This window comes from Punctularia strigosozonata, assembly GCF_000264995.1.
Source record: "Punctularia strigosozonata HHB-11173 SS5 unplaced genomic scaffold PUNSTscaffold_3, whole genome shotgun sequence".
In the NCBI taxonomy this organism is placed as follows: domain Eukaryota; kingdom Fungi; phylum Basidiomycota; class Agaricomycetes; order Corticiales; family Punctulariaceae; genus Punctularia; species Punctularia strigosozonata.
Genome location: NW_006767435.1, coordinates 1,872,074 through 1,896,386, shown reverse-complemented (window position 1 = coordinate 1,896,386; position 24,313 = coordinate 1,872,074). Strand labels below are relative to the sequence as shown.

General features: G+C 56.6%; 10 protein-coding genes across 10 annotated transcripts; 4 read left to right on the top strand and 6 right to left on the bottom strand.

Annotated features, from left to right (window-relative positions):
* Positions 1 to 78: 78 nt before the first annotated feature.
* On the top strand, positions 79 to 3,441 carry PUNSTDRAFT_99024 (subtilisin-like protease; the record flags this gene model as incomplete). The annotated part of the gene is made up of 10 exons (XM_007381240.1): positions 79 to 363; positions 434 to 656; positions 824 to 956; positions 1,011 to 1,150; positions 1,204 to 1,787; positions 1,839 to 1,974; positions 2,037 to 2,143; positions 2,197 to 2,903; positions 2,963 to 3,140; positions 3,197 to 3,441. 10 exons carry the CDS (start codon positions 79 to 81, stop codon positions 3,371 to 3,373), a joined length of 2,670 nt encoding a protein of 889 aa, XP_007381302.1. The 3' UTR covers positions 3,374 to 3,441.
* Positions 3,442 to 4,567: 1,126 nt separating this feature from the next.
* PUNSTDRAFT_111816 (Aldo/keto reductase) lies at positions 4,568 to 6,283 on the top strand (the record flags this gene model as incomplete). The annotated part of the gene is made up of 13 exons (XM_007381239.1): positions 4,568 to 4,606; positions 4,661 to 4,718; positions 4,770 to 4,816; positions 4,871 to 4,951; positions 5,043 to 5,134; positions 5,193 to 5,318; positions 5,388 to 5,468; positions 5,525 to 5,592; positions 5,653 to 5,744; positions 5,806 to 5,902; positions 6,014 to 6,066; positions 6,124 to 6,154; positions 6,210 to 6,283. The coding sequence occupies 13 exons, from the start codon at positions 4,568 to 4,570 to the stop codon at positions 6,281 to 6,283; spliced, it is 939 nt and encodes a 312-aa protein (XP_007381301.1).
* Positions 6,284 to 6,725: 442 nt separating this feature from the next.
* PUNSTDRAFT_119025 (uncharacterized protein) lies at positions 6,726 to 7,263 on the bottom strand. Its single transcript, XM_007381238.1, has one exon. It carries the CDS (start codon positions 7,147 to 7,149, stop codon positions 6,913 to 6,915), a length of 237 nt encoding a protein of 78 aa, XP_007381300.1. The 5' UTR covers positions 7,150 to 7,263; the 3' UTR covers positions 6,726 to 6,912.
* Positions 7,264 to 7,366: 103 nt separating this feature from the next.
* PUNSTDRAFT_119024 (uncharacterized protein) lies at positions 7,367 to 8,126 on the top strand (the record flags this gene model as incomplete). Its single annotated transcript, XM_007381237.1, has 5 exons — positions 7,367 to 7,437; positions 7,499 to 7,570; positions 7,631 to 7,711; positions 7,764 to 7,820; positions 7,877 to 8,126. 5 exons carry the CDS (start codon positions 7,367 to 7,369, stop codon positions 8,079 to 8,081), a joined length of 486 nt encoding a protein of 161 aa, XP_007381299.1. The 3' UTR covers positions 8,082 to 8,126.
* A 219-nt stretch (positions 8,127 to 8,345) lies between these two features.
* Positions 8,346 to 9,135, bottom strand: PUNSTDRAFT_131926 (uncharacterized protein; the record flags this gene model as incomplete). The annotated part of the gene is made up of 2 exons (XM_007381236.1): positions 8,346 to 8,902; positions 8,958 to 9,135. The coding sequence occupies 2 exons, from the start codon at positions 9,133 to 9,135 to the stop codon at positions 8,346 to 8,348; spliced, it is 735 nt and encodes a 244-aa protein (XP_007381298.1).
* Positions 9,136 to 10,458: 1,323 nt separating this feature from the next.
* On the top strand, positions 10,459 to 11,816 carry PUNSTDRAFT_131925 (uncharacterized protein; the record flags this gene model as incomplete). Its single annotated transcript, XM_007381235.1, has 6 exons — positions 10,459 to 10,503; positions 10,573 to 10,805; positions 10,856 to 11,002; positions 11,053 to 11,249; positions 11,320 to 11,558; positions 11,616 to 11,816. The coding sequence occupies 6 exons, from the start codon at positions 10,459 to 10,461 to the stop codon at positions 11,814 to 11,816; spliced, it is 1,062 nt and encodes a 353-aa protein (XP_007381297.1).
* Positions 11,817 to 12,209: 393 nt separating this feature from the next.
* PUNSTDRAFT_131924 (Prefoldin subunit 4) lies at positions 12,210 to 12,833 on the bottom strand (the record flags this gene model as incomplete). The annotated part of the gene is made up of 5 exons (XM_007381234.1): positions 12,210 to 12,402; positions 12,454 to 12,521; positions 12,576 to 12,655; positions 12,709 to 12,754; positions 12,816 to 12,833. 5 exons carry the CDS (start codon positions 12,831 to 12,833, stop codon positions 12,210 to 12,212), a joined length of 405 nt encoding a protein of 134 aa, XP_007381296.1.
* Positions 12,834 to 12,982: 149 nt separating this feature from the next.
* PUNSTDRAFT_83537 (LAG1-DNAbind-domain-containing protein) lies at positions 12,983 to 16,110 on the bottom strand (the record flags this gene model as incomplete). Its single annotated transcript, XM_007381233.1, has 4 exons — positions 12,983 to 14,683; positions 14,736 to 15,139; positions 15,201 to 15,311; positions 15,371 to 16,110. The coding sequence occupies 4 exons, from the start codon at positions 16,108 to 16,110 to the stop codon at positions 13,251 to 13,253; spliced, it is 2,688 nt and encodes an 895-aa protein (XP_007381295.1). The 3' UTR covers positions 12,983 to 13,250.
* Positions 16,111 to 16,373: 263 nt separating this feature from the next.
* PUNSTDRAFT_131922 (uncharacterized protein) lies at positions 16,374 to 16,973 on the bottom strand (the record flags this gene model as incomplete). The annotated part of the gene is made up of 2 exons (XM_007381232.1): positions 16,374 to 16,688; positions 16,779 to 16,973. The coding sequence occupies 2 exons, from the start codon at positions 16,971 to 16,973 to the stop codon at positions 16,374 to 16,376; spliced, it is 510 nt and encodes a 169-aa protein (XP_007381294.1).
* A 2,907-nt stretch (positions 16,974 to 19,880) lies between these two features.
* PUNSTDRAFT_131921 (uncharacterized protein) lies at positions 19,881 to 20,252 on the bottom strand (the record flags this gene model as incomplete). Its single annotated transcript, XM_007381231.1, has 2 exons — positions 19,881 to 19,910; positions 19,959 to 20,252. 2 exons carry the CDS (start codon positions 20,250 to 20,252, stop codon positions 19,881 to 19,883), a joined length of 324 nt encoding a protein of 107 aa, XP_007381293.1.
* Positions 20,253 to 24,313: the final 4,061 nt, after the last annotated feature.

Below are 24,313 nucleotides of genomic sequence, written 5' to 3'. Positions count from 1 at the left end.
GCCATAATCCGCCGTTGGATCGGTATATAAACCGTCTGCCCGTCGTTCCACCGCCGCCAAGGGTCGCGGTCGTCGAACATGAAGGCCCGCTATTTCTCCCCCCTCCTCCTCGCTGGCGCGGCTGTCGCCGTCGTTACGCTCCCGAGCCACCGCACGACCTCGTTGCCCAATAACGCCATCCCGAACAAGTTCATCTTCGAGGTCGCGTCCGTCTCCGAGATACCCCGCGACCTCCAGGGGCGTTCTCCGCATGAGGCCGTTTACGACAGCCTACGCAAGCGTGGCGTCGGTTTCACCGTCGACAGGGAGTTCAACCACGAGGGTCTCTTCGTCGGGGCTAGTGTCACTCTGGATAACGCCGATGTTCGTGCTCCGATTCGTGCCGTGGGATCGCCCTGCTAACCTTTGGTTTCATCTTGTTTTCGTTGAATAGGATGTGAAAACCCTGGTCAGCGACCCGAAGATTCAGGCGCTCCGTCCTGTCATCTCCATCCCCTCTCCGAAGGATCAGCTGAAGAAGCTTGAAATCGTCAAGTCCCGTTCAGATCCCCATGTTCCGGCGGACACGGAGTCCACCCATATTCTCACCGGCGTCGACAAGCTTCACGCAAAAGGTGTCCTCGGCAAGGGAATCAAGATTGGCATCATTGATACAGGTCAGTTTGCGTCCTTCTTTGCATCTTCGGTGTATTTGGAGTCCTGGAGAACGGAGCCCGCGTTTCCCTTCTCTCCAGCACGCGTGGCCCTAATTGCGTATTGCAGTCTTCCATGAGATCATGTGATCGCGTCGCACCGGACTGACACTTGTGCTATCTCTGAATAGGAACCGACTATACGCACCCGAGCCTTGGTGGAGGCTTTGGCCCTGGGTTCAAAGTTGCTGGTGGCTTCGACTTCGTTGGCGACGCTTACGATGGCAGCAACACTCCCGTGCCGGACAATGATCCCCTGGATCAGTAAGTCTCCCCCATTTTGCTTGGTTATCCCACCTCTCATACGAACACAATCAGGTGCAATGGGCACGGAACCCACGTCGCCGGTATCATCGGCGCCAACCCTGGCAACGAGTTCAACATCTCCGGTGTTGCATACGAATCGACCATCTTCTCGTACAGGCTTTTCGGCTGCTCGGGATCCGTCTCTGATGACAGTAAGGCTGCTTGATGTTTCGCCGTGTTCCTTCTCTGATCCTTCTGGTTTTAGTCATCGTCGAGGCCCTTCTCCGCGGTGTCTCTGATGGCATGAACATCCTGACCATGTCCCTCGGCGGCGCCGACGGCTGGACAGAATCCTCCTCCTCTGTCGTCTCTTCTCGCATCTCTGCAACCGGCCGTATTGTCACCATCGCCGCTGGCAATGACGGCGCGTTCGGCTCCTGGTACTCCTCATCCCCCGGCAACGGCATCAACTCCCTCTCTGTCGCGTCCATCGAAAACACTGTCATTCCTTTGCAGAACGCCACCGTCTCCGGAGACGTCACCCACGACCCGATAACCTACTTCGCCACGTTCCCTCTCCCTATCAATGATACCCGTCCCGTCTACGCGACGAGCAACGACACCACCGTGGTGGACGACGCTTGCGACCCGCTACCCGACAGCACTCCGGATCTCTCCAAGTTCATCGTCGTAATCCGTCGTGGAACGTGCACGTTCGTCCAGAAGCTCCAGAACGCAGCCGACAAGGGTATGACCGCCGCCCTCATCTACGACAACGGCAACGGCTTTGCCGCTATCACCGTTGACAACTTCACCGCTACCCTGATCCAGGCTGACGACGGTGCTTTCGTACGTTACAACGTGTCCTGCGACCTCAACACCGGCTGACTTTGCCTGCAGCTCGTCGAACAATTCGCTGCTGGCAAGGAAGTGCTCCTCACCTTCCCGCAGTCGGGAGCGGATACCCAGTTCCCGTCTGACGTCGGAGGCTTGGTATCGACGTTCACCTCGTACGGTCCTACCAACGATATGTTCTGTGAGTAATATTGGCCCCGGTGTTCTACCCTAAACACAGCCTTCTCTGACCAACCTGAACAGTCAAGCCGGCGATTGCCGCGCCCGGCGGCAACATCATCTCGACCTTCCCTGTTCCCCTTGGCTCGTTCGCAGTGCTCTCCGGTACCAGTATGGCCACTCCGTTCATGGTGCGTTTTTGCCTTTCCATGCATTGAACACGTAGTCATGTACTTTATCACAGGCCGGTGTCTCCGCACTCCTCTTCGGCGTGAAGGGAACCTCCCCCGCCGTTGGTATCGCTGCACGGGACCTTTTCCAGACTACAGCGCAGAAGGTTCCTTCTAGCAAGACGGACGGGGACCCACTCCAGACCCTCACCCAACAGGGTGCCGGCCTAGTTGACGCCTTCCATGCGCTCAACACCCACATCATCGTCTCCCCCGGCCAATTCGTCCTCAACGACACCGCCAACTTCAAGCCTCTCCAGACCTTCACTGTCAAGAACACGGGTCGGACTAGCAAATCCTTCAAGCTCTCGCACGTCCCGGCTGGCACAGCCACGACCGTCACGGCCGGCGACATTTTCGCCGCGGACGGACCGGTTCCGCTCACGACGCAGTACGCGTCCGTCAAGTTCAGCGAGTCCTCCTTCACTGTCCGCCCGGGTCAGACTCAGAAGCTCACCGCACACTTCACTGCTCCTAAGGGAGTCGACGCGACGACGTTCCCCGTGTTCTCCGGCTGGATCCAGCTCACGAGCGCGGACGAGCAGCTTCAGGTAGCTTATATGGGTCTCGCCGCCTCCCTCAAGGACAAGCAGATCGTAGACAACACGGACGAGTTCTTCGGCCTACAGCTCCCTGCCATCCTCGACACCGCGGGTGATGTCCAGGTTGCACCCACGAATTACACGTTCAACGGCACTGACGCGCCGACCCTGCTCTTCCGGTACGCATTTCCGTACGATTATCCACAAGGTCTCGTAAACTAACGATGCGTTCGTGCAGCTTGGCCTTCGGTACGCCCTTGATCCTTGTCGATCTCGTTCCGTCCAACGCGAAGATCTCTACGACACTGAACCGCCGGGAGGAGCTCGATCTCCTCCCGAGGAAGTCTTCTTCGTCGATCAAGACGCTCGGCAACGTGTTCGAATTCGACTACAGCCCAAGGAACTCCGACGCTTCCGTGAGTAGACGCTCACCAAGTCTGTTCTTGACGAGTGACTGATTTCCGATTTGTAGGATGCCGCGGACAACGGCTGGAGCGAGATCACGCTGACCAACACCTTCGCCAACGGCACGACCATCCCCAACGGCTCCTACAAGCTACTTTTCCGCGCTCTCAAGGTTACCGGAAGCCCCAAGAATGAGGCGGACTTTGAGTCGTGGCTGTCGCCAGTCATCGGTGTCGCCGCATAATGCTGACAACCCGTTGTAAAAACCGATGTATACCATCTGTAAACCCAGATATATATTGATACTGCACCATACCGATTCGCATGCCGGTTGGCACTGCCGAAAGTCATCAAGGACACTAATTCGTTTAGTATTAAGCTTGGATATTCATATAACTTTTCCCGTAAGCATCAAGCTATCAATCCAGCATACTGTGTTATGATCAATGCGGCTGGCTACACGCGGAACTGGCATACGCCAATGGCAAGGGCAACCAATGCGTTTGCCTTTTCGTTCGTCGAGTGCAGCCCATCTGCGGAGAAGCGAACACGTGGTGGCCATGTCACCCGCAAAAACAGACATGCTGGTTTGCCTACTGGCACTGCAAAGCAGTTCCGAACGCTTCGCGATCTGCAGGAAAGGGATGTCGGTAGCAGTCTGCGACCTGGTGCTACTTCCGACCAGAACGGAGCCAAGTGCCTTGGGTGTCGTCGTCGCCCCGCTCGCAGGCAGCCTTCTTCCCATTGCCAGCGAAGACTATTGTCTATGGGGCGAAGATCCGCGGAACACATTTGATTACAACGTTGTCAAAGAGAGCGTACCTGCGTCACTGTCGAAGAATAGCGCGATAAGGGCCAACGATGATGCTATGATACTGTATTGTTGCTGCCATGTAAAGTGTTCGCGATGGAGGCAGTCGTTCCCAATCTTGGTGAGCTACAATCCGACAACTATTGGGGGTGTGCCTATGCGTGGCCATGACTGCGTCACTGCGACGCGTAAACGGCTACAAGACAGGTGTTGTGAGCATCGCACAGTGAGGTCCATCGCGGAGTCATGGTAGAGCGGCGCGGTGGGATCCGAGCATGGTATGCATGTCCGTTGGTGCCGCTTTTGATGGCAAATTGAACCACCGTAGTCGGGTTAGCAAGCCCACTGCGAGTTCCGGGCTTGAGCGCACAGATCGCGAGAGCACTTGCGTTGCAGAGATACGCTGGTCAAGCTATGAATGCGTCGCGTCCTGTCGCGTCGCGCCGCCGCGCGCTCACGTGCCCGGCATGTCGGCAATGCAGGATTGCAACCTTGGATTGGACATGTACCCACTGCTCTCGCTATTCTTATCACAGGCCTCATCGTCTTGCATGAGGTGGAAGCAAGGTATAAATACCGTCAAGCTGTCGGAGAAGATGAACCTTGAACATCCAACTCCGAGTCATAATGGCCACCACCCCGAAGAGCGCGCTCAACATTGTCATGGTGAGTCAACGTTTCATCAGCCACGATTGATTGCTATGCTTCACGGCTACTCAGGGCTGCATGACATTTGGAGATCCCGGTACTGAGGCCGCTCGGGTCTCGGATTTGAAAGGTCTGTTCATGCTTGCCGTTCATGATACCTATAAAGTCTGAATGGTGATAGAAATCGCGGCAATCATCGATGCATTTGCGGCTCATGGCCATACTGAGGTAAGCTATCTCCACTTGAGCATTCTAACACATCTGAATTTGTCACGCTGCAAGCTGGACACCGCTCGAGCTTATGGAGGGGGCAGCGCGGAGTCCTACCTCGCCCGGATCGATTATGCCAAGAAAGGTCTGAAAGTTGCGACAAAGCTGTTTCCCACCACATACCGGTAGCCTTTAGGAACGGAAGTACGTGCTTTCGGCGACCTCATTGGCTTCCTTTGACCAGTTGGCGACAGTGGTCGGGACAGAGACTATTTCTCACGGGCCGGAGGATCTCCGTAAATGGCTCGATGTCTCCCTGAAGGAGCTGAACACCGAGTACGTGCCTTCCGGTTGTTTTGGCTGATCATGTTGCCGATGCTCCGTTCCGACCTAGCTGTATTGACCTGTGGTACTTACACTCTCCCGACCGCACGACTCCTTACGAGGTTACCATGAAGGCCGTGAATGAACTTTACAAGGAGGGAAAGTTCAAACGCTTCGGCCTCAGCAACTACATGGCGTAGGTTCAGAACAACTCTCACCCTCGGACCCGCACTGATACGAGAGTGCTCCATGCCCAGCTGGGAAGTCGCGCAGATCTGCGAATTTGCAAGGCCAATGATTACGTCCAGCCGACTGTTTATCAAGGGCTCTACAACGCCGTTCGACGGTGTGTTCATTGCGAACATTTCGTGGTTCCCAGCTGACAGTGTATGTTTTCGGCAGCGGCGTGGAACCTGAATTGTTCCCTTGCTTGCGCAAGTATGGCATCAGCTTTTACGCGTATAACCCCCGTGCGCCTCTTCGCCAACTGCTATATCACGATATGCGTGCTCACCACTATCACAATGCAGTGGGCGGAGGTTTCTTCACCGGCAAATATCTGAGCAAGGATGCCAAGGTCGAACCAGGTTCACGCTTCGACACTAACAAGTGGCTAGGAAAGGTACGGATATTTCGGAGAACGGACTCGGTTGCCTTGTTTACCTTGTTCGGCAATTCTGTAGTTTGCGAGCACCGTCTACTGGACCGACGCCTACTTCGACACCGTCACGAATATCAAGAAGGTCGCAGACAAGCACGGCCTCACCATGGCTGAAGTCGGTAAGTGGTAAGTCGGCTTCTCACACCGACCGTACCAATTCTAGCTCACTTATGAGTCCGTCGCTCTTGCAGCGCTTCGATGGATTTCGCATCACAGCGCCATGAAGTGAGAGTTCGGGGATTCGGTTATTATCGGCGCATCCAGCCTGAAGCACATCGAACAGGTGCGTTTACCCGGTCTTGCTCCTCTCGAATGCCGGCGTTGATCAATTTGACGCTAGAACCTTGTTGATCTGGAGAAAGGACCTCTCCGTGCGTGCACTATTCGTCCTTTCCCTGCGCTTCTACTAACGCCCGTTACGAACAGACGACGAGGTTGTCAAGACTTTGGACGAGGCTTGGAGCGGGGTTAAGGGGAGTGGTCCGTCCTACTACCGTTAAACTGAGACGACGTTGGGCGATATCCCGCCGTAGACGTCTATATGCCGGCGTCGGAATCATGTCACTTTTGCACGTATCGTGGTACCCACCGCGTGTGCTGGCGGTACGGCAATAGCCGTGTATGGATCGTAGTGGATTGTAGTCAGAGGCTGTGGCTGAGAATCTGATTGAGCTCTTTGACCACAGCGTCAACTATTAATACGGAACCACTGACTTCTCCGATTCGCTGGTATATGCACTTGTCGCAACTGTCGTGACATTGACGACACACAAATCATACAAAGATTCTGAACAGGGCTGCCTGTCATTCAATGATGGCGGGGCCGACTTACACAACTCCATGCGCTTGACTCAAAGGCTCTTACTCTCTTGGGAAATGATACTACGCTGACGCTCTCACAGACGTTCCTTTCCTGTTCATGCCATTGGGTAGCACAAACTTCCATCCATCAAGTCTGGTTCAGACCGTTGCTTCTGCCTTCCCTCGCCTTCACAGTGGGCGGGCGCATCAGCATCGCCGTCAGACATGTTTTCAAGTTCCAACGCCGCGTGTCCCGGTCTCGATCATCCTGAGGATCCTAGCGCAAATTGCCTCCTGTTCTATTAGGCTTCAAGGTGTGCTGTGGACATCAACACCGGGACTTGGTCGTCGTATCGGCATTGTTCGTGCCCCGCACATACTTCAAGTCGCACAACGATAGCTTTCGCAGGTCAGGCCCATCAAAGTCAATGCGCGGTATTTTTGGCCTCCACGGTTTCAACACCGTCTTCCGCACGTCCGTGAGCCGCCCAATCCTTTGGAAACCATCCGTCGCTGCCATTGCACCGCCTGAAGCGCCCATTCTCGCCGGAGCATTACTCCCCATTGGACGATATGCTCAGTTTGGGTGGCGATGGGCTTGGCACGCGCAGTTTTCCATAAGTATAAAACCTACACCCTACGACTGCTATCCTCATCCCAGCTTCCTTCGTTCTTTCCAGGTACCGGTTTACCTTTCGTTCCCCTTCATCTTCAACTTCCCGGTGCCGTCACTTAACGCTCTTTGCACTCCGCCCCCGCTCTCTATTAAATTTTCTGCTGCCATGGTTCGCATCTTTACCGCCGCTTTCCTTGCTGCTTCTTTGGTTGCCCCTATCCTCGCGGCACCTGTCATGCAAGAACTTTTCCCAATTTATATCGAGTAGCCTATATTAATCCTTCAATATTCCTTGCAGGATCTCGAGGACGCTCTCTCACAACATGTCGGGTTACTTCCACAACATCGGTAGCCACATTTCCTCTTCGTGGTTCGTACTATGGTTGTTCCTATGATTGCAACAGCATCTTAAATTTTCTATCACACTCAGGCGCTCGAGCTCGTCCGAGACCATCATCGTCCAGTCCATGGTGGAGTCTCTGGTCCTGTCCACGGTCACTACCAACGTGGTGTAGGCATTGAACATTCTGGTTCGAAGTGGTGGTACTCAACACTGCTTTCAGGAGGGAAAGCGACATTCAGGAAATCATCGAAGAGATGCAATCTTTCGGCGTATCTATGTGAGCAACTTTCTCCTCGCCGTTTATTTGAGCCCTTTCTGAGGGCGTCATCGCAGCGAGCAATCTGACGTTGTCAACGTCATCGAGAGCCACATGGTCAACATCAGCGAGCAGGAGGTGGTTATCCAGATGCTCGAGTCGATCATGAGCGTCGTCTCCGTCAACGCGGAGTCTATCTCGAGCTCTTCGGAATCTGTCTCGAGCTCCTCCGAGTCCATTTCGAGCTCCTCGGAGAGCTCCGGCTCGTACGGTAGCTACTAAGAGCTTTCCTTTGACGCTGCGAATACGTTAGGCATCCGCTGATCTATTTTACGGGTTGATCTTGTTTTCTGGGTTTTCGTAGTCTCTTAATGATATAGCTTATGGCTTACCGCCTTCCGCGTCGTTCCGCGGGTTGATCAACGGGGAAGGGCTAACGGACGATAATAATGCCGAGCTTCGGTCGGCACAATATTGGTAAAGATAGTTTACATTGGCAGAGCATGCACCCTCCCGCGCAAACTTGTTCTCTATCTGATTGTCACGCTACTTGGGCCGTGGTCCAAATTTCACAACCCACGTCTGCGCACAAACCTCTTCTCCTGGAAGCAGGATACGTTGTTCGAGCTCCTCGTTCTTCTTCAATCCCCTGAACATGGTGTGTCCTCTAAGATAATCGATACGTTTGATATGTTGGTCCCCATCGCGCGTCGCCCGTTCCGCTGCGGCCTCCTTGATGGCCGTCGCCTTCTCCTCGTCTTCGGATATCAGCGCCCACTCGCCTGCTTCCAGTGGTGATTGCAAGGCTTGATAGAGCTTCTCCCACATATATGCACAGCTGACAGGCTCCGGAGATGGCAAGTATATCTTCTTGCTGTGCACGATGTCGATCGTCCAAGGAAAATTCTTGGATATCAATCGGATATGTGTTGGTTGGCTCTGGGGAATGACGGGGAATCGCCCAAGATGATTGTAGTCGTTCGGAGGAATGTTACTATTTGGAGGATGGCGGACGTCCCATTGAACGACGAGAGAATCCGTCGCTAGACCGTAGCAAAGCTCGGGATGAGTCAGGGACGCGGGCGGCGACCATGCGGGAGATCCTGCGATCAGGCCGGTCAGAATATGTGGCGTGGACAGCGACGCAGAGATACTTACTACGTCTGCGGTCCGATGAGCGGGCATGGGTAGGCCAATGTGGATGCGGGGCATTCGGGGTAACGAACATCGGTACAGTTTGCTGAACCGCCTGAGGCACCCATAATACATGTTGGCCCTGTCCGTGAGCCGGGTACTGCTGGCCCCAGCCGCCCAAATAATTCGTCGGGATGGTCATTGTGTAGGATGATGGCTTATGATGAGACGAGAACCGGCACGGCCTAGGCAGTTTAAGTACCTCTGTAGAGCTATAGTGAGGCGATGAACAACCAAATTATTAGAGTTTTCAGCCGTAATTTGGCGCAGCGAACGCGTACGGAACCATGCGTCAGATGGCCGAGAAGCATGCCCTGAATAACTAGACGCCCGCGCCATTCAGTTACCCAGAATAAAGACGCAGCGCATTACCAAATCTTGCACATCTTGTTCCGAAGGGGGGTCAAGCTGTAGAGCGCTTTCGTGGTCCCTGTCCTCTGAACAGCAAGTCTTGCCGCAGCATACATGGCATATCCCAAACGAACACAGCAACCATATCTTGGACCACTTCGACCTCGAACGGAGAAGAACCAATCAAAACCACAAGTCTGACGAAAATGGCTGACGCAGACGATGCCAGTGGTCCCAGTGATCTAGTGGGTGGGGCACGATGGTCCGCCATGCGACCATCGGTAATACGTTTGAGTTCGACCTGTGAAATCATCCATGCTGACAAGGCCCAGGATATTGTTATTGCGCCCAAATCGATAAGAACTTCGCCGCGCCACGCTCCTGTCCGTTGTTAGCGCTTGAGAGCATGTGCCATGTGCGAATTCCAGTAAGCTGCCATCAACCCTATGGAAGAGAGTTCATTTCACGAGATCGTAGCATTAGCGAGACCGGGAGTCTTGATTGACCGCCCCATTGTACTTAGCACAGGACGTACTGGTATAGCAGTGATTGCGCCATGAGCGGGCCGTCGTTCACCATAAAAGCGGAAGAAGGAGCTTCAGGAATCATCACTTCACACGGCTTGGCGCTTACAGTCTGAGTGGTACTCTCGCCGTTAGAATTTCCTCGAGCGTTTCCCATGGCACCATATAATGGTGATTATTTGGACCTTTCCCTTAATCGATACCGTCCGTAGCCTCTAGGCGTGTTGTCCATGGGTTAGCAATTTGCTTATGGGCTTCGCTGGACCCAGGGAGACGATTCAACAGACGTCGCCGCGAGCTACAGACCTGAGATCCAAACCGAGGCAAGCTTTCTACAGCTTCCAGCGTGCTGTACTGACTGGTACTGTCTATACACAGGCGTGTATCGCATTGATCTAAAAGCGCTCACTGGTAAGTAAGGTCTTCAGACCCAATTGGTAGTTCATTGACGATGACGTCACTGATACACAACGTCTCGACTCCACCAAGCGCGGGACACGGATGCCTTCACATCGCGCAACATGCACACCCGGTGTCTGTAGTCAGCCCATGACGAAAACAATGGCCGGTCGCATTCACAAGTGTGCTCCATGATCTCCGTGCTACATAAGGACGAGTGGTTATGCCCAGGTAAGGTATGATGACACACCTACCTATATCTACACTCTTGTACTAATAACCTCTTTCACGATCTCACGAAATAGTTCAATAAAGCCGTCATGCTTTCATGGAAATCAAGGACCTGGGCCACCCATGCTTGCTTCATATGCCTCGTCATCTTCAACCAAGTCGAGCCTTGCACCGCCGCACCGCAATCGTTGCCTGTACACGATTTCCCCGACCGTTCTGTCACCAGCTCCTCCAAGGCGGGTCTGGCCTGGCCAAATGGTCAGTCTGTCGACATTACGCAATATCAGACAACAGGCAAAGTGTCCTGGTGAGTGCACAGGTCTCTCCGGTGATCGCGTTACAAACTCGATGATACAGGTATTATTCCTGGGGGCCGAGCCCTACGAACACGAAGCTTGAGTTCGTCCCAATGTTGTGGGGTCAATCCCAAGTCGACCAGTTTTCCACGACCATCAACAATACCATCGAAGCCGGTGGTATAACTGCAGTCCTTGGCATGAACGAGTTGGTGGTCCTATTGACAGTAAGGAAATCGTGCTGACATATTAATGCAGGCCACAGGAGGCAGGCCAATCAAATCTAACACCAGAAGAAGGGGCAGCAATGTGGAAAACGTATCTCGAGCCATTGCGTTCGCGGGGAGTTCGACTGGGCAGTCCTGCGCCTTCCAGCGCACCGTCAGGGAAGACTTGGATCCAGGACTTCCTGACCATTTGCGATGGTGGCTGCACCATTGACTTCATAGCCCTGCGTGTGTTTGTACCTAAACCTCTGCCTATCGCTGCTCACCCCCAGGTGCTTCCTCTCTTTCCAATAACTAGACTATTACGACGTAAACGCGACTGCAATGATCGAATATCTGGAAGATTTCCGCAATACGTTCCAACGTCCCATCTGGGTCACAGAATGGGCCTGCCAGAACTACAACGGCGGTAGCCAATGTTCCATGGACGACATTGAGTTGTTCCTCAACAAGACGCAGTCGTTCATGGACCAATCGGACTTCGTAGAACGCTATGCGTGGTTTGGTGCGATGGAAAATATGCAAGGCGTCAATTCCGTGAGTGACTGACGACGCTCCAGGCTCTATCGTATCGGTGACGCGGTGCCCTTACAGAAAGATGCGCTGATGACCTCGAAGGGCAAAATCAACGACCTGGGCAAGCAATACATCGGAGAAAGTAGCCCCGACACCAACGGCAGCGGCGGTGCTGACGGTCCGTCGGTTTCCGCTGCGCCCACGACGGCGACGGCGCCGATCCCGCTCGCAGTGCTATTCGCTGGCACTGCTGCGATCATCGCCCAACTCGCTCGATGATGGCAAACGGAAGAATCGAAGCGACGATGTTTCAGGATGAAACGCAATATACCCCGATGAAGCGTGCTGCATAGACAGTCCTCTCCTTTGTATTGTTCCGACGACAAGCTTCGATACCCTGCTATTGATAGACGCGATGCAGGGCGGTGTCTCGCGCCCCTGCAACATTTCCGGATGGGTGCGTAAGGCGATGTCCCGTTTTATGGGTCCCGGCTCATGTCCCACCCCGATTCAATCAGCGGAGGTGCGGTGATGAGACGCCTTCCTGCGCACTATGGCGATAGGTTCCTGTTCCCGGCTCCCTTTATCATAGTGCCTAAGCGTATAAACAAATACATGAGTGGAGGTCCATTCATCCGCAAGAAGCGCACTCACCGGGTGTGCCGGCGAGGCTCATTCGTCCAAGTTGATCGCCTTTCCGAACTTCGCATACAGAATGACCTTAAGCTCTTTCATCCCCTTTTCGCATACTTCAGCCTTGTCTGCCAATTCCGAGAGCTGGGAGTCGATCGACCCTTGATCTCGTTCCAATCGCTTCAGGGCGCGGTTGAGTGGGACGTGGACGAACGTCTCGCCGATCCGGTACCTATATGCGGCATCAGCGCAGGTTTGGACGAGTTGACAGTGAACGGCGAACATTACAGGCTCGTCCTCGTCCGCAAGCTCGAGTTCCGTCGACAGATCGTCGAGCGCTTCCTTCTCTTGCTGATGATGTGCTCCGTGAGGGCATATATGCGGGACCGCGAGATATGCGCCTACCTTCAACTCCGCGAGCTTCCCCTCGATATTCTTCAGTCGCGTATTGAGTTTGGAGAACTCGTTGATCCGTTGCTGGTCCTCTGAAATGCGCCGTTGAGCTGAGATCCGTCGCCCGCAGTCGCGATTCAAGTACCCCACGTAACCTCGGCGTTGTTCTCATCCTCCTCTTCCTGCGGCATCTACAAAGTCAATAATGCATGAGCCATGGCCTGGCCATCGAAACGAGGTCGAACCATGTACCAATCTCATGCTACTCATCCTGATCGACCAAGAGAGTACGCGGTATGGTGACCTTTTCCGCAAAGGTGAGGCTGATGTGGCTGTGCGCGATTTGACATTGGTGGACCAGCGCTAGCGTTCACCGTTCTGAACTCTCAATAATCGATAGCTACGCAAGGGGAGTGTGGAGTTATTAGATTCCAGCAGCTACAGAGTCTAAGAGTACAGTTGATTGCGCGACCACGGCCAAAGCACCATAGATAATAGCAGCGGTGATGAGATGGAGATAGAAAAAGCAGGATTGCGAGCCCCGAACCAATCGAGTCCACGGCATCCGCCTGATTGTCCGTGGAATACCCAATACACATACCCAGACGACGACGACGACGACGACAACGCACACACCGGAGAAAAAGAATCCGAGGGAGTACCCGCACGGGAAAAGGAGGGCAAGTCCTAAGGATACATCGTCGACGACGGGAACACGACACCGTCGTGCCGCACGAGGATGATCGGCCTGCGCTGGGTGATCTGCGACTCCGGGGGGAGGCAGCCCAGAACCTCCATGCACCTTATCTCGACGTACGGCGACGGCTCCGATCCAAAGAACACGCTCAGCGGCTCCGTCTTCGAAAAGTTTTCGCCGTAGACGGTGAGCATCTTGCTCGCATGGGGGTTGGGCTTGACCATCGCGCCACCGCGCGAGGTCGGGCACTTGGGCACCTCCGCCGCGCGGTCAGGCGGGAGGTACTTGACCACGCCCGGGAACGGCGTCACGGGCTTGCTCGGGATCGGGAACGAGCCCGTCTGGGGCGCGTTCTGGTTGTCGAACAGTACCGGCGGCACGTAGAAGTTGTACCGGACCTGGTCCGTGCCGACGATCGTCCACACGCTGCTCTCGCCGATGTCGACCTGCCAGAGCGCACCCGAGGACGCGAGGGCGTCGCCGCCGCGGCCGGACGATGCTCCGGAGCCTGCCGACGTCGGCCGCCGGCGGCCCTTGGCGCTCGCCGTCTTGGAGATGCCGCCCGCGCTCGAGCTCCCGCGCTTCTTCTTGACGCGTCCGCCGTCGTTGGACGGGAACTCCATCGTCGGCGAGGCTGGCATACCGTCGCTGGCCGTCATGCCGGGGAAGTAGTCCATTGCGGATGCGGCGGAGGAGGCGGGCGTGCCAAGAGGTGATGCGGTCTGCACGATCGGCGATTGCGCCGGGGAGTCGGAACCGCGCACGGAGGCCGCCCACTGACGACCCTCGACAGGGCGATAAGTGTTGACCTTTTCGCCCATGCAGGACAGGAACGGCCCAGATACGCCTGGATGACCTTGCTCAGGCATCCCCTTGGTCGCATCGTAGACCTCGAAGGCGACCTTGTGCAGCTGCGACACGGGGTCTCCGCAGACCTCGCCCGGCACACAGTACGACTCGGCGACGTTCTTCGCTCCCTCCTGGAGGCCTCCGCCGACGACGGTGGTGCCGTGGTCAACCTTGCGGATGATGAGGACGGGGCTGACGACGCCTGATGTCAGGCACTGCAGAACGACCGTCTGGTTGTAGTAGATGGGGATCTGCGACCCATTGTTGGTGAAGGGAATAGCGTTGGGCGGTGGCGAGGGGTACTCGGGCTGCGGCGGAGGCGGCGGAGGGGTGTCCATGCTCGGTGCGGGCTTGTTGACGTCGACGATGTACATGACGAAGGGGTCCCAGCTTGAGGTGCGGGCGATGAACGACGGCGTCTGCGCGCGGGTGCGCTGGTCGAGGCCCATGAGCGGTGCACCATCGGATCCCTTGAACGACGAGCCGGAGCCCGAGACGCAAAGGTACTTGGTCGACACCGTCTGCGAGCGCAGGCGATGGAACAAGGAGATGGTTGAGCCATGGTTGATGCAGACTGTACGCACATTAGTGAGCATGCATCATATGTCAAGCAATGGAACACGCACGTTCGAGGTTCTTGGCACTTTGTCGCTTCTTGCTGGGCTTGGAGATGACCTTGATCGGGCGCGAGGGGAAGGTGCCGATCACGCGCTCGGGCTCATCGTCGGACGCGGGCGCAATGACCTTGACGAGTGCCTCGACCTTCTTCTTCTTCTCGTCGACGTCGGATATGAACAGTTGCTTGCCAACGCAGCGGCCAATGTAGGTCGTACCGGTCGGCGGGTCGTTGATGTCAAACGACTTGCCGGAGGTGCCCGTCCACTCGATCGTGCCCTCGGACGGCGCGGGCTCGCCCGAGATGGAGACGACGACGCGGGGCGGGCACAGCTTGGGCTCCTCGCCACGGCGCAGCGTGTCCGACCACCACGAGTTACCGATCATAATCGCCGTCGGCGGCGGACAGAGGAAACTGCGGAGGTCCCCGTGTCAGCGCCCATCAATGATCAAAGTCGGGTCTCGTGACGACTCACCGTTTCTCAGTCCCGTAAGATTTTTGTGCGACCTTGGAGGACATCACGATGATGGTGCGCTCGCCAAACGCTAGGCGGTTCGGCGTCCGTACGTATTGATCCAAGAACGGACTGTAATATGCGGAGGATCAGCGCGATAGCGGAGGTAAAAGCGGGGGCCGACCACGTACCGCATAAACGTCTCGAGATCACTGGCTGAACCCATCGCTTGCATCCTCATGCTTCGGGTGATGTCGTCGACGTTTGGCATCAGGCCGAGATCCGCCTGCGGGTCGGACATGAAGTGTTGTCCGTATCCCTGCATACCACCGGGGCGGAAGGCTTGGGGGGAAACGCCCGGGATGAGGTCGGAGCCATGATGACCCATCGGGCCCATCATTTGCTGGTGCGACATACGCGAATCGGGATGGAACGATCCCGAGTGCTGAACGCCCCCGTTGAAGCCCATGCCCATCGACGGGTTGACGCCCATCGAAAAGTCATCGTGGTAATCCGACTGCCCGAAGCCGTTCTGGCCGACGTGACCGGACATGCGGCGGTCGAGTCCGAGATCAGGGAAGTTGGGTTGGGAGGGGTAGTCCTTCATGGGGTGGTTGATGCCCATCGGAGTGCCGGGGAAGCCCGAGGAGTGCATGCCCGGAACGGGGTCGTTGGGCGTCAGGGGCGAAACCTTGCCGCTGCTGTACGACGACGAAAGGCTGTGTGCACCGTCGTAGCTGGAGCCGGACGGATGGAAGGACGACATCGAGTCGCTGAAGGACCCGTGCGAGTAGACCGAGTCGTTCGGGAGGGGGTAGTTTTGGCCAAGGGACGACGATGAGGAGGCGTTGGTGCGGTACCTGCCCGTGCTGAACGCGCTGGGGCCGGATGCGGAGAAGAGGTCGTAGTTGGCGTGCTCGCTCACGTGCATGGGCCCGTCAGGGTGGGGGAAGCCCGCGCTGGGCGGCGGATGACGGGGATCGTTGTGGATGGCGCCGAGGGCACCGTCCATGTCCTGGGGCGGGTACGGCGAGTTCTGGAACTCGACCGAGGACATCTTGCGCGGACGGGAGCTGTTGTTGAGGAGGTCGGCGAGGTCCCAGCGGGCGAGCTCGGACGGTGGTGGTAGAGGACGAGGGGCGGAGGGAGCGTCGACGTTCATGCGGAAGTCGGGGCGGCGATCAGTTCCGGGAGTTAGCCAGGCAGCCTGGGCCATGCGGCGTCGAGGAGCGGGATGGGCGACGCGGGGAAGACCTGGGTGTACCGATCAGCCGCTGATGATGGTCGCGGTGCTGTGTGGATGGTGTTGGTCGCCGGGTCGGAGGCCGGGGTCGGGTGGGGCGGTGGGGACGGAGCGTCGGCGTCGAGGGCGGCGTCGGCGGCGTCGAGCGGGCGGGGATGCTGGCGGGGCGGGGGGAGACTTGTGTTGGCGGGGATTGTTTTATAACTTGGGTCGTCCGGGGAGGTATGCCATAATACGGCAGAGGCTGTCCCACTCAATTGCCCTTCCTGGCCGCTGCATCAATCAACGCGTCCAGCGGCGAAAAGGGTCCGAGGCACCAGCGTCACGCGTCACGCGTCACGCCTTCTCCCGCTCACACTCGGACGCGCGCCCCCATTGGCCCCTGCACCGTCTATCGCGACCTTGTGATGCCCTGAGTCTGCCGGCGGAAATAGCCAGCCCATCTCAGATGCCACCACTTCCTTCGCCTCGGCCTCTACCGAGCGACTAGGTCGCCGGCGCCACCCCCCGGCACGCCACCGTCCACCGACCGTCTGACCTATCCTCACCATGATGTCAGATCGACGGCTCGTCCAGCCCAGAGCGCCGTTGGCACCGACACCCGTCCGCGGATCCCATTCGGCCCATGCACAAACCCAGCCTAGCAGCGGCAACGACAGTCTCCAGCCGTGACCGCAACAGCGAGCATCACCCAACATATCGCCCCCGTAGTACGCACGCCGTAACCCAACCCGCGCACGCAACTTCGGCCCACATGCTCACTCGCCCCGGGTGCTTTCTCCTCTCGCACCCGTCCGAACGCGGCTGGTGCCTCCTAAGCCTGCTGCGGAGCGCGCACCACGAGCCAGTCAGGCGCCCTCCGAACGGCCAGCCAGCCAGAAACTGGCATTACGGCACGTTGCCAGCCCGCCGACGCGACACTCCGTCCCAATCCGTCTCTCGACGGAGCCTTCCTGAGAATCTGCCTCCAAATAACCGGAGGCGCGCTCCCAGCCGCTCCGCGGGCCAGCCCTTCTCCCGACCCCCGACGTCGGATACGCGAGAGAATGCCCGTGGTATGCCAGGCCAACCAGCCGCCCCGCCCGCGCCCCGCCGCAGACGACGGGGCGTCACGACCCCCTTTTGTCTCCTCCAATGACCGCGTGCGGGTCGTGCTAATCGGCCGCGTTCGCGTTGCCAATTGACCTCGCCCCCCCTCTCGCGGTGGGAAGGATCCTCCTCCTTTCCCTCTCGCAGGCCATACCGGAGTTATCCAACGTCTGCCACGCGACTCGAGATTAAACTTCGTCGCTGCTCTTCTCTACCCCAGACCCGACTATTCTTACAAACGCACGACCTTCTCGCTCTCGTCCGTTATTTCTGGGATCGTGAGTGTGTCGTGCGCGGGCGCATGCGTAAGCGCGTCCCAAATGTCGATCCGGTTTCGTCATGTCGCTACGTAAACCAAAACGCACCGAGGTTGCTGCTGGGCGATTGAGCAGTGCAGCGCGTCCAAATCGCGGTTTAGCTTCCCCTTCGTCTAGCTAATCGCTGCCGCCCCGTGCAGCTCTCCAACATATATACGCGGTCGTAGTCCCTGCACCCAACCGTGTCGAGAGTAGTCATACCTCTCCATACTTTGGCGCACAACTGCGCAGCACGCCGTCTAAGCAAGAACGTAGCGCGACAACAAAGTTTGCTTCCGCAAAACCATCACGATAACGCCATTTCAAATTCAAGCACCGACGCGGGTGGCTTGGCATTCCTCAACTTCCATAATTGGCCATGAGTTTTTGTAGCCGAATCGGCCACTTAATGCGGTAAGCACGCTCCTGATCTCAGATTACTAACTCAGGCACGCGAGAGCGCAGTGCGTCAGCGATTGCTGTCACTGAAGCTGCCTGTACCAATACAGCGTACACTCCGAGTCCAAGTATACAATGACGCTCGAATCAAGAGATGGGCCGCGGTACCACCGCAGCGACAGATGAAAAAACAAATGTGAAACCGCCCTCGACCCGATGCAAATCGTGCGCATCCACCGCGCTACGACGTAAAATACGAGCTCCCCAATAATTATCGAGCAGATGATCTACGCAGGATCTGCCCCTCATCAGTCGTCCTACATTGGCATCAGAGGACCTCTATATCAAGCCGAACACCGACGCACAAAGCGCTCGTCCGGCGATCGCACTCTCGCTCGAGCGCGCAATGGCGCAGCCACGCGCTCGCCTCCACGTCACCACCGACGCGCGAAGCGACAAAGACCCACCACCGCTAAGCGGTACGAATCCACTTAACCTCTTTCGGTGAGGACTTTGTTGCGCAGCAGCAGCGATAGCAATGACCAGGACCAGCTGGACCTTAACCAGACCCGGAAGTTGCGAGCCGCCGGCCGGGAAGCGACGGTATATCCGAGCGACGGATATCAGGCAAATAGAAATTAATCGGGACGATGGGCCCAGGAGGGGTGTCGAACGCGATGTAGCATCCCTCGGGCGCTCAGAGGGGTTCAGAGACGACTGCGGACGTGCCACTGGCCGCACGACGGTGAGATATAAACAGCTGCGTACCGGAATACCCGTCGCGACGTGGGCGTATATAGGAGGAGCGCAGCGCCTCACAGCATACGTCGGGTCGGTGGATCGATCGGCCGAACCGCCGGACGTGTCAAGATAATCGTAGCGTACACAGTCCATCATCGCGGAGTAATAAATGTGCGCACACTTCTGAAACGCGATAGAAATATACCGAGCTTAGGGCCATGTGTCATGTAGCACCATGGGTGCCGTTGCGTTTCCTCAAGTGGGATAGCGCCAGGACAAACCAGGTCGCGAACGTGAACCAACTCCGGTCCGGGAGCGCGTCGTGAGCGCTTCGAGCTTCGCAACTCGTAGAGATATGATGTAGCGCTTTGGCTCCCCGTTGATCATTGGTACGAAGCGTGCGCTACGCATGTCCAGGACCTGAATGTACGCGGATACCGACATAATGGAGTGGCGTTTGGTGTACGGAACGATCCTGGACGATCGCCGGAGGTATTCTCGGCGGTCATCTATCATGAAATGAGCCTTGTCAGTTGTTCCTGAACAGAACCGATCAATGCCTTTAGCACCAGTCCCGGACGTATACCAGAACGGTTAGTCTATTTAGATGCGGCGCAATATCGCCAGTAGAGTCAGTGCTGAAAGGGAGCGGTTCCTTGCTGCAAGACCGATTCACCGAAGGCAAAGTCCTCTATATGCGGGTCCGTGTTGAACGCGCTTGAGGGCGATCATGCGGGGTAGATCCTTATTCAGTATGTTGGTCTAGTACCCATGACGTCGACACTCTTCTGCCAACCTGCCGAACGCAAGAAGAGAAAGAGGCATCGGCAACCCAATGTCTACACAGCGTAAGAGCGGCAGGCAGCAGCGCGGGCGTAGAGAGGGTTGAGAATCGAGCATGCACCCGATTTCTGTCGACGGTGTGACGGGAGATCACGCCGACGCGAACCCCAGCCATAAACTCTATCGGATTCTTAAACCAGCGTGACACCTGACACCTGCCAGAAGCACCTTCGAGTGTTCGTCAGGCACGAAGCCACCCGCGCAGCAAAGGCTTGCAGCAGTCGTCCCCAGATCCGAGGCCGCGCGTTGGGGCGAAATTCCGGCGGCGGGTATCGAGGGCGGGATCCGTGGCCACCGCCGCCGCCGCTGCGACGCGGGTGTGGCGACGGTCGCAGCGCCGCCCGACGCGGGATTGGCGCCCTTGGGTCCCTCCAGCACCGCCGCACCCGCGTCGTATCGGTGCGACGAAGGGATGAGACGATAATGCAGGTATAGGCGGCAATCACTGCGCGCCGGTGCCATCGGCAGACTCGGTCGAGGGATGACAGGAGCCTCCATGTAATGAATCACGACAACTGTGATCACAGTCGACGCTCGCCGTTCTCAGGGGCTAGATCCGTAAACGAGTCAGGCGCCGTTGCGGCGCGATAATGCGAACGGAACAGAGGCCCTGTCTCCAAAGAAAACTCACGTCGCAGATCGCGCTGGATGTGTGCCCTCGCGCGGAGCTCCGAAAGTCCGTGGACGTCGTACGCTATTCTTCGCCCCGTGGATGAGCTGCGCATGATGAAGCAGGTCGACGTGCCGAGTCGCGGAAGCGCCTTGAATACCCAGCGTCGTGATCTCCGGCTGGAGAAAAAAGCTGGAGAAACTGGAATGTGCGAGGCCAGACCCGTCAACGGGGCCGATGCATCGGATGCAATCTATGAATGCCCTTGCGATCAGGCGCCTTGGAAGAAGCGATTCGACCCTCCGTTCAGCGAATCGGGGCCATATGCGCGGCTAGCTGCAGGAGAAGAACGTACGAACAACACCCGGACATGTTCCAGAAGGTGTGCGGTCTCGTGAACTGGCCGAAGTAGCAAAGTTCCATCAGCATTCACTCTGCGGAAGGGTGCAAACGTCCCCAATCGACGCGACGAAAGGAAAATTCCGCGATGGTCGTCCGATCGTGGCAGTGTCAATGTTCAGTGCAATGGCTGCATCGCACCCATACCGCGAAGTTGCATGCACTTGACGATCGCTAGGTATCGACCTTGGAGACTACTGCAGGCTGTCGAGACCATCTTACGCTGGACGTGTTTCATTGAATCGCCTGTTCGATCCAGAATCGCGCACCGTCGTCGTCCGTTATCGCGTCAGTACTGGGCGAACGGCCGGCTGGCCGGCGTCGTGACCGCTCGTCCTTCTGTTGTTCTATGGAGTAAACGAAGCTTGACTGTCTGATAACCGGCAACATGACCGCTCTCTGCGCACACCGTGATGAAGTGGCACCCCTCTGGCGACCCAGAGGACAATCTTCCGTAACGTAAGGAAAAGGCCAGCGGCTCGACTTTCCAAATCCCTCCTATTCCGCAGTGCAAGGTTTAGCGCAACTCAAATGTCGCCGCTCGCAATAATACTGTATGCAGAAATCTACTACTCAGGTCCGAGTCGCGTGCCCTGACCCTTTCATATCCTTAGATTGAGCAATGCCACACCTCCGTGCATCCCGTGCAGTGCACGATTCGAGGTCGAAGACTGACTCGACAGCATGGGAAATGCCCGCGACTCATCCTGTAGCTACCCGCGGAGATACTGGATGTGCACAGTACGATCTGTGGTTCTTACGGCGTGGCGGAGGACTTGACAGCACTTGCACAATCACCACCACCGTGTGAGCCGCATCCATGAACATCGATCGGTCCCAGTACGTCCTCGAACAAGGTATATTACAGAGGCTTATGACATGATAGCACAACTCGTGAATGAGTAGGAGTGATCTTTGCGTCCGTTTCTTTGATTTCAAAGAGTCCCATTCGACAGTTTGGCTAGGGATGCACTTGGATGTGAAGAACGGCGGCGATGTTTCTCGACCCTTCCGGACAAGGCCTTTCATCTCAGATCTCGAGAACTTTCCCATGTTCATTAAACCATATGTTATGGGAGCATGGTGATGCCACAGGCTGACCTGACTACGGAAGCCACAAGGGCCATCGACGGTGCGCCACGACCCCAATGATAATACACGTCCGCCGGGGATGTTGACTGACGGAGATCGTAGAGACCGCATGGTTGGCTCGACTGCGCAGCTCGCGCGCCGATGGCGAGAGAGGGGCCAATATTGCTATCTGCTTACGAGCAGATAGTGAGTATGGGAGCACCCCCGACGGAAGATGTTGCTACGCCATGCGCACCTAGCAACGAAGGACCATCCTCACATTCGGCACGCGATTGCGAAGCGCACCGCATGCTCTTTCAGGGAGGCCCGCTCGCAGGTAGTCCTTGTTCGCGTTCGCCCGATGACCTTCGCGTCACGCCCGTTATCTTAGATCGACGACGATGGCGTATACGCGATTGGAGCGACAAGGCGTCGCGAAGGGCCCTCGTGCGAGGATAACGAGGAGGACGCGACAGGCGGCGAACGGGGGCGGCAGGCACCGACGCCTCGCCCATAAGGTGCAAATAGGCTTTGACACCAAACTGCTGCGCCATGGGAAGCCGTAACGCGACCCGACTACCGATCCTGGAAAAGGGCTCCTCACAGCTTCCTATTGGTGGGAGTTCTCATCCCGGGCCGGCGTGAGCCTATTTGGGCCACGCCTTTTCGAAGCCGGGATACTACAACAACGCTCTGGGGACGTCACGCGAGGGTCGGTAAGATGTTCATATCCTCCTGAAACTGTTCAGCAGAAGGTGTCTCGTTACCGTATTGTGGCGGTAATTATTTCGAACACTATCCTCGATCACTGATCTCGAGGATCCGCGAACGCAGGGTCGACCGCCGAGGCAGCTTTCTCCGGGTCGATCCAGGCTCAGATGCGAAGCAAAACATGAAGGAGCGCCGGACAGGATTTGGTGCCACGATATAACTTGACCGCGATCTACGCGATCCTGCAACAGGGACATCATTTCTTTCGAATCGAATGGCATTCCCGATTTCGGGCAGGATCCGAGGGCGGAAATGCCGTCGTTACGTCGCGTCGCAGCATCGAATCAACGACCATAACCGAGTCTCGATGAGGGTCATCTTCTACCGCAGTGATACTGCGCGTCCGACAAGCCCGCCCGACTCGGTGTACACCGTGTAACGGCTGATGCTCGCGCTTGGCCTGCGAGTTTCGAACGGTAGCGCGCATAATCCGGAGACGCAGAACACGTGTTGATGATGCGACGGGGATGACCAAATTCGTGATTCGGGCAGGTAGCAGACGCAAGCCTGCCGGCTCGACGACATCTATTGCACCGAAGTCAGTCAATACACCGATACGGAGCGGCGATTCTGTCGTCCGATACCTCAATTCATGCCTGGAACGCGGCATAAGCATGTCTCCGCGGTTGTTAATCACACGATTTTCCCCGGACAAACTGAGACATGACTTCGATTCGGATGTAGTGAGCAAGCACCGACGGTCTCTTAGAGTCATACGGCTTACGATCGCAATCAGGATCACTCTTCTGCCGCATTACTTGAAGTCTTTACGACCAGAAGATAGGATTGACGCGTAGTCGCTGCCTTCAGCTGTCTTCGTCCAGAGAACAGCCCACATCCTCTCGAATTGACTATTATTCGGAGCTAGGAAAGGCGCGATGAGCCCGCACGGCGAGTTCGCCAGGCACTAGTAGCGGTAACAACCAACTGCGTTCATTCACTTTGCATCAACGCGCACGACGTGGCCTAAACGGCGACAGACTCTTGGTAATTATGGCTCAAACTCTGAAGACATCCCCGCCCTCGCTTACTGCGGAGCCAACGGCTATAAGGTACATGATTGCCTCGACCGTCGCCATATGAAGGTGGAGCTACGCCTCCGTATGTAGGCGCTCAACGTTCAACCACCGCCGCGCTCATCCGTCAACTCGGTTCACCAATTCTACAGAGGTCATCGATTTATAACTATGTGCATTTACAACGATGCACGGCTGCACCCGTCGACCGGATCATTGGGACACGCCGCAACGTTGGGAGCGACACCAAACCCAGTAAACGGGTCCACAATCGACCGTTATAGAAGCTGTAGCTCCGAAACTCCGGTTCGTCACTAGAACGCAAGGCCGTCAGAGCGAGATACATGCTTTGACGACACAACGAGTACGCTGGTTGGGTCATGTTGCTGTCTACTGGCCCCGCTAGCATGTTCAACGCTACATCATTGGCGGAGCGAAACTATTGGAACGTGATTACTTTCGGATTGTAGTGTCGTGGCTCTGGCGAGGCTATCGCACGTACCGTGAGAGCGGGTCAGCGAGGCATTGACATCCTCACTTTCGGGTGGTCCCAAGCCACGGACACCGGACCGCAACACTGGCACCGAGTAAACGTCGAACCACAGAATACGAGCTACATTGCTGAGGACGCTTATCCCGGCCTGCAACATCTACGA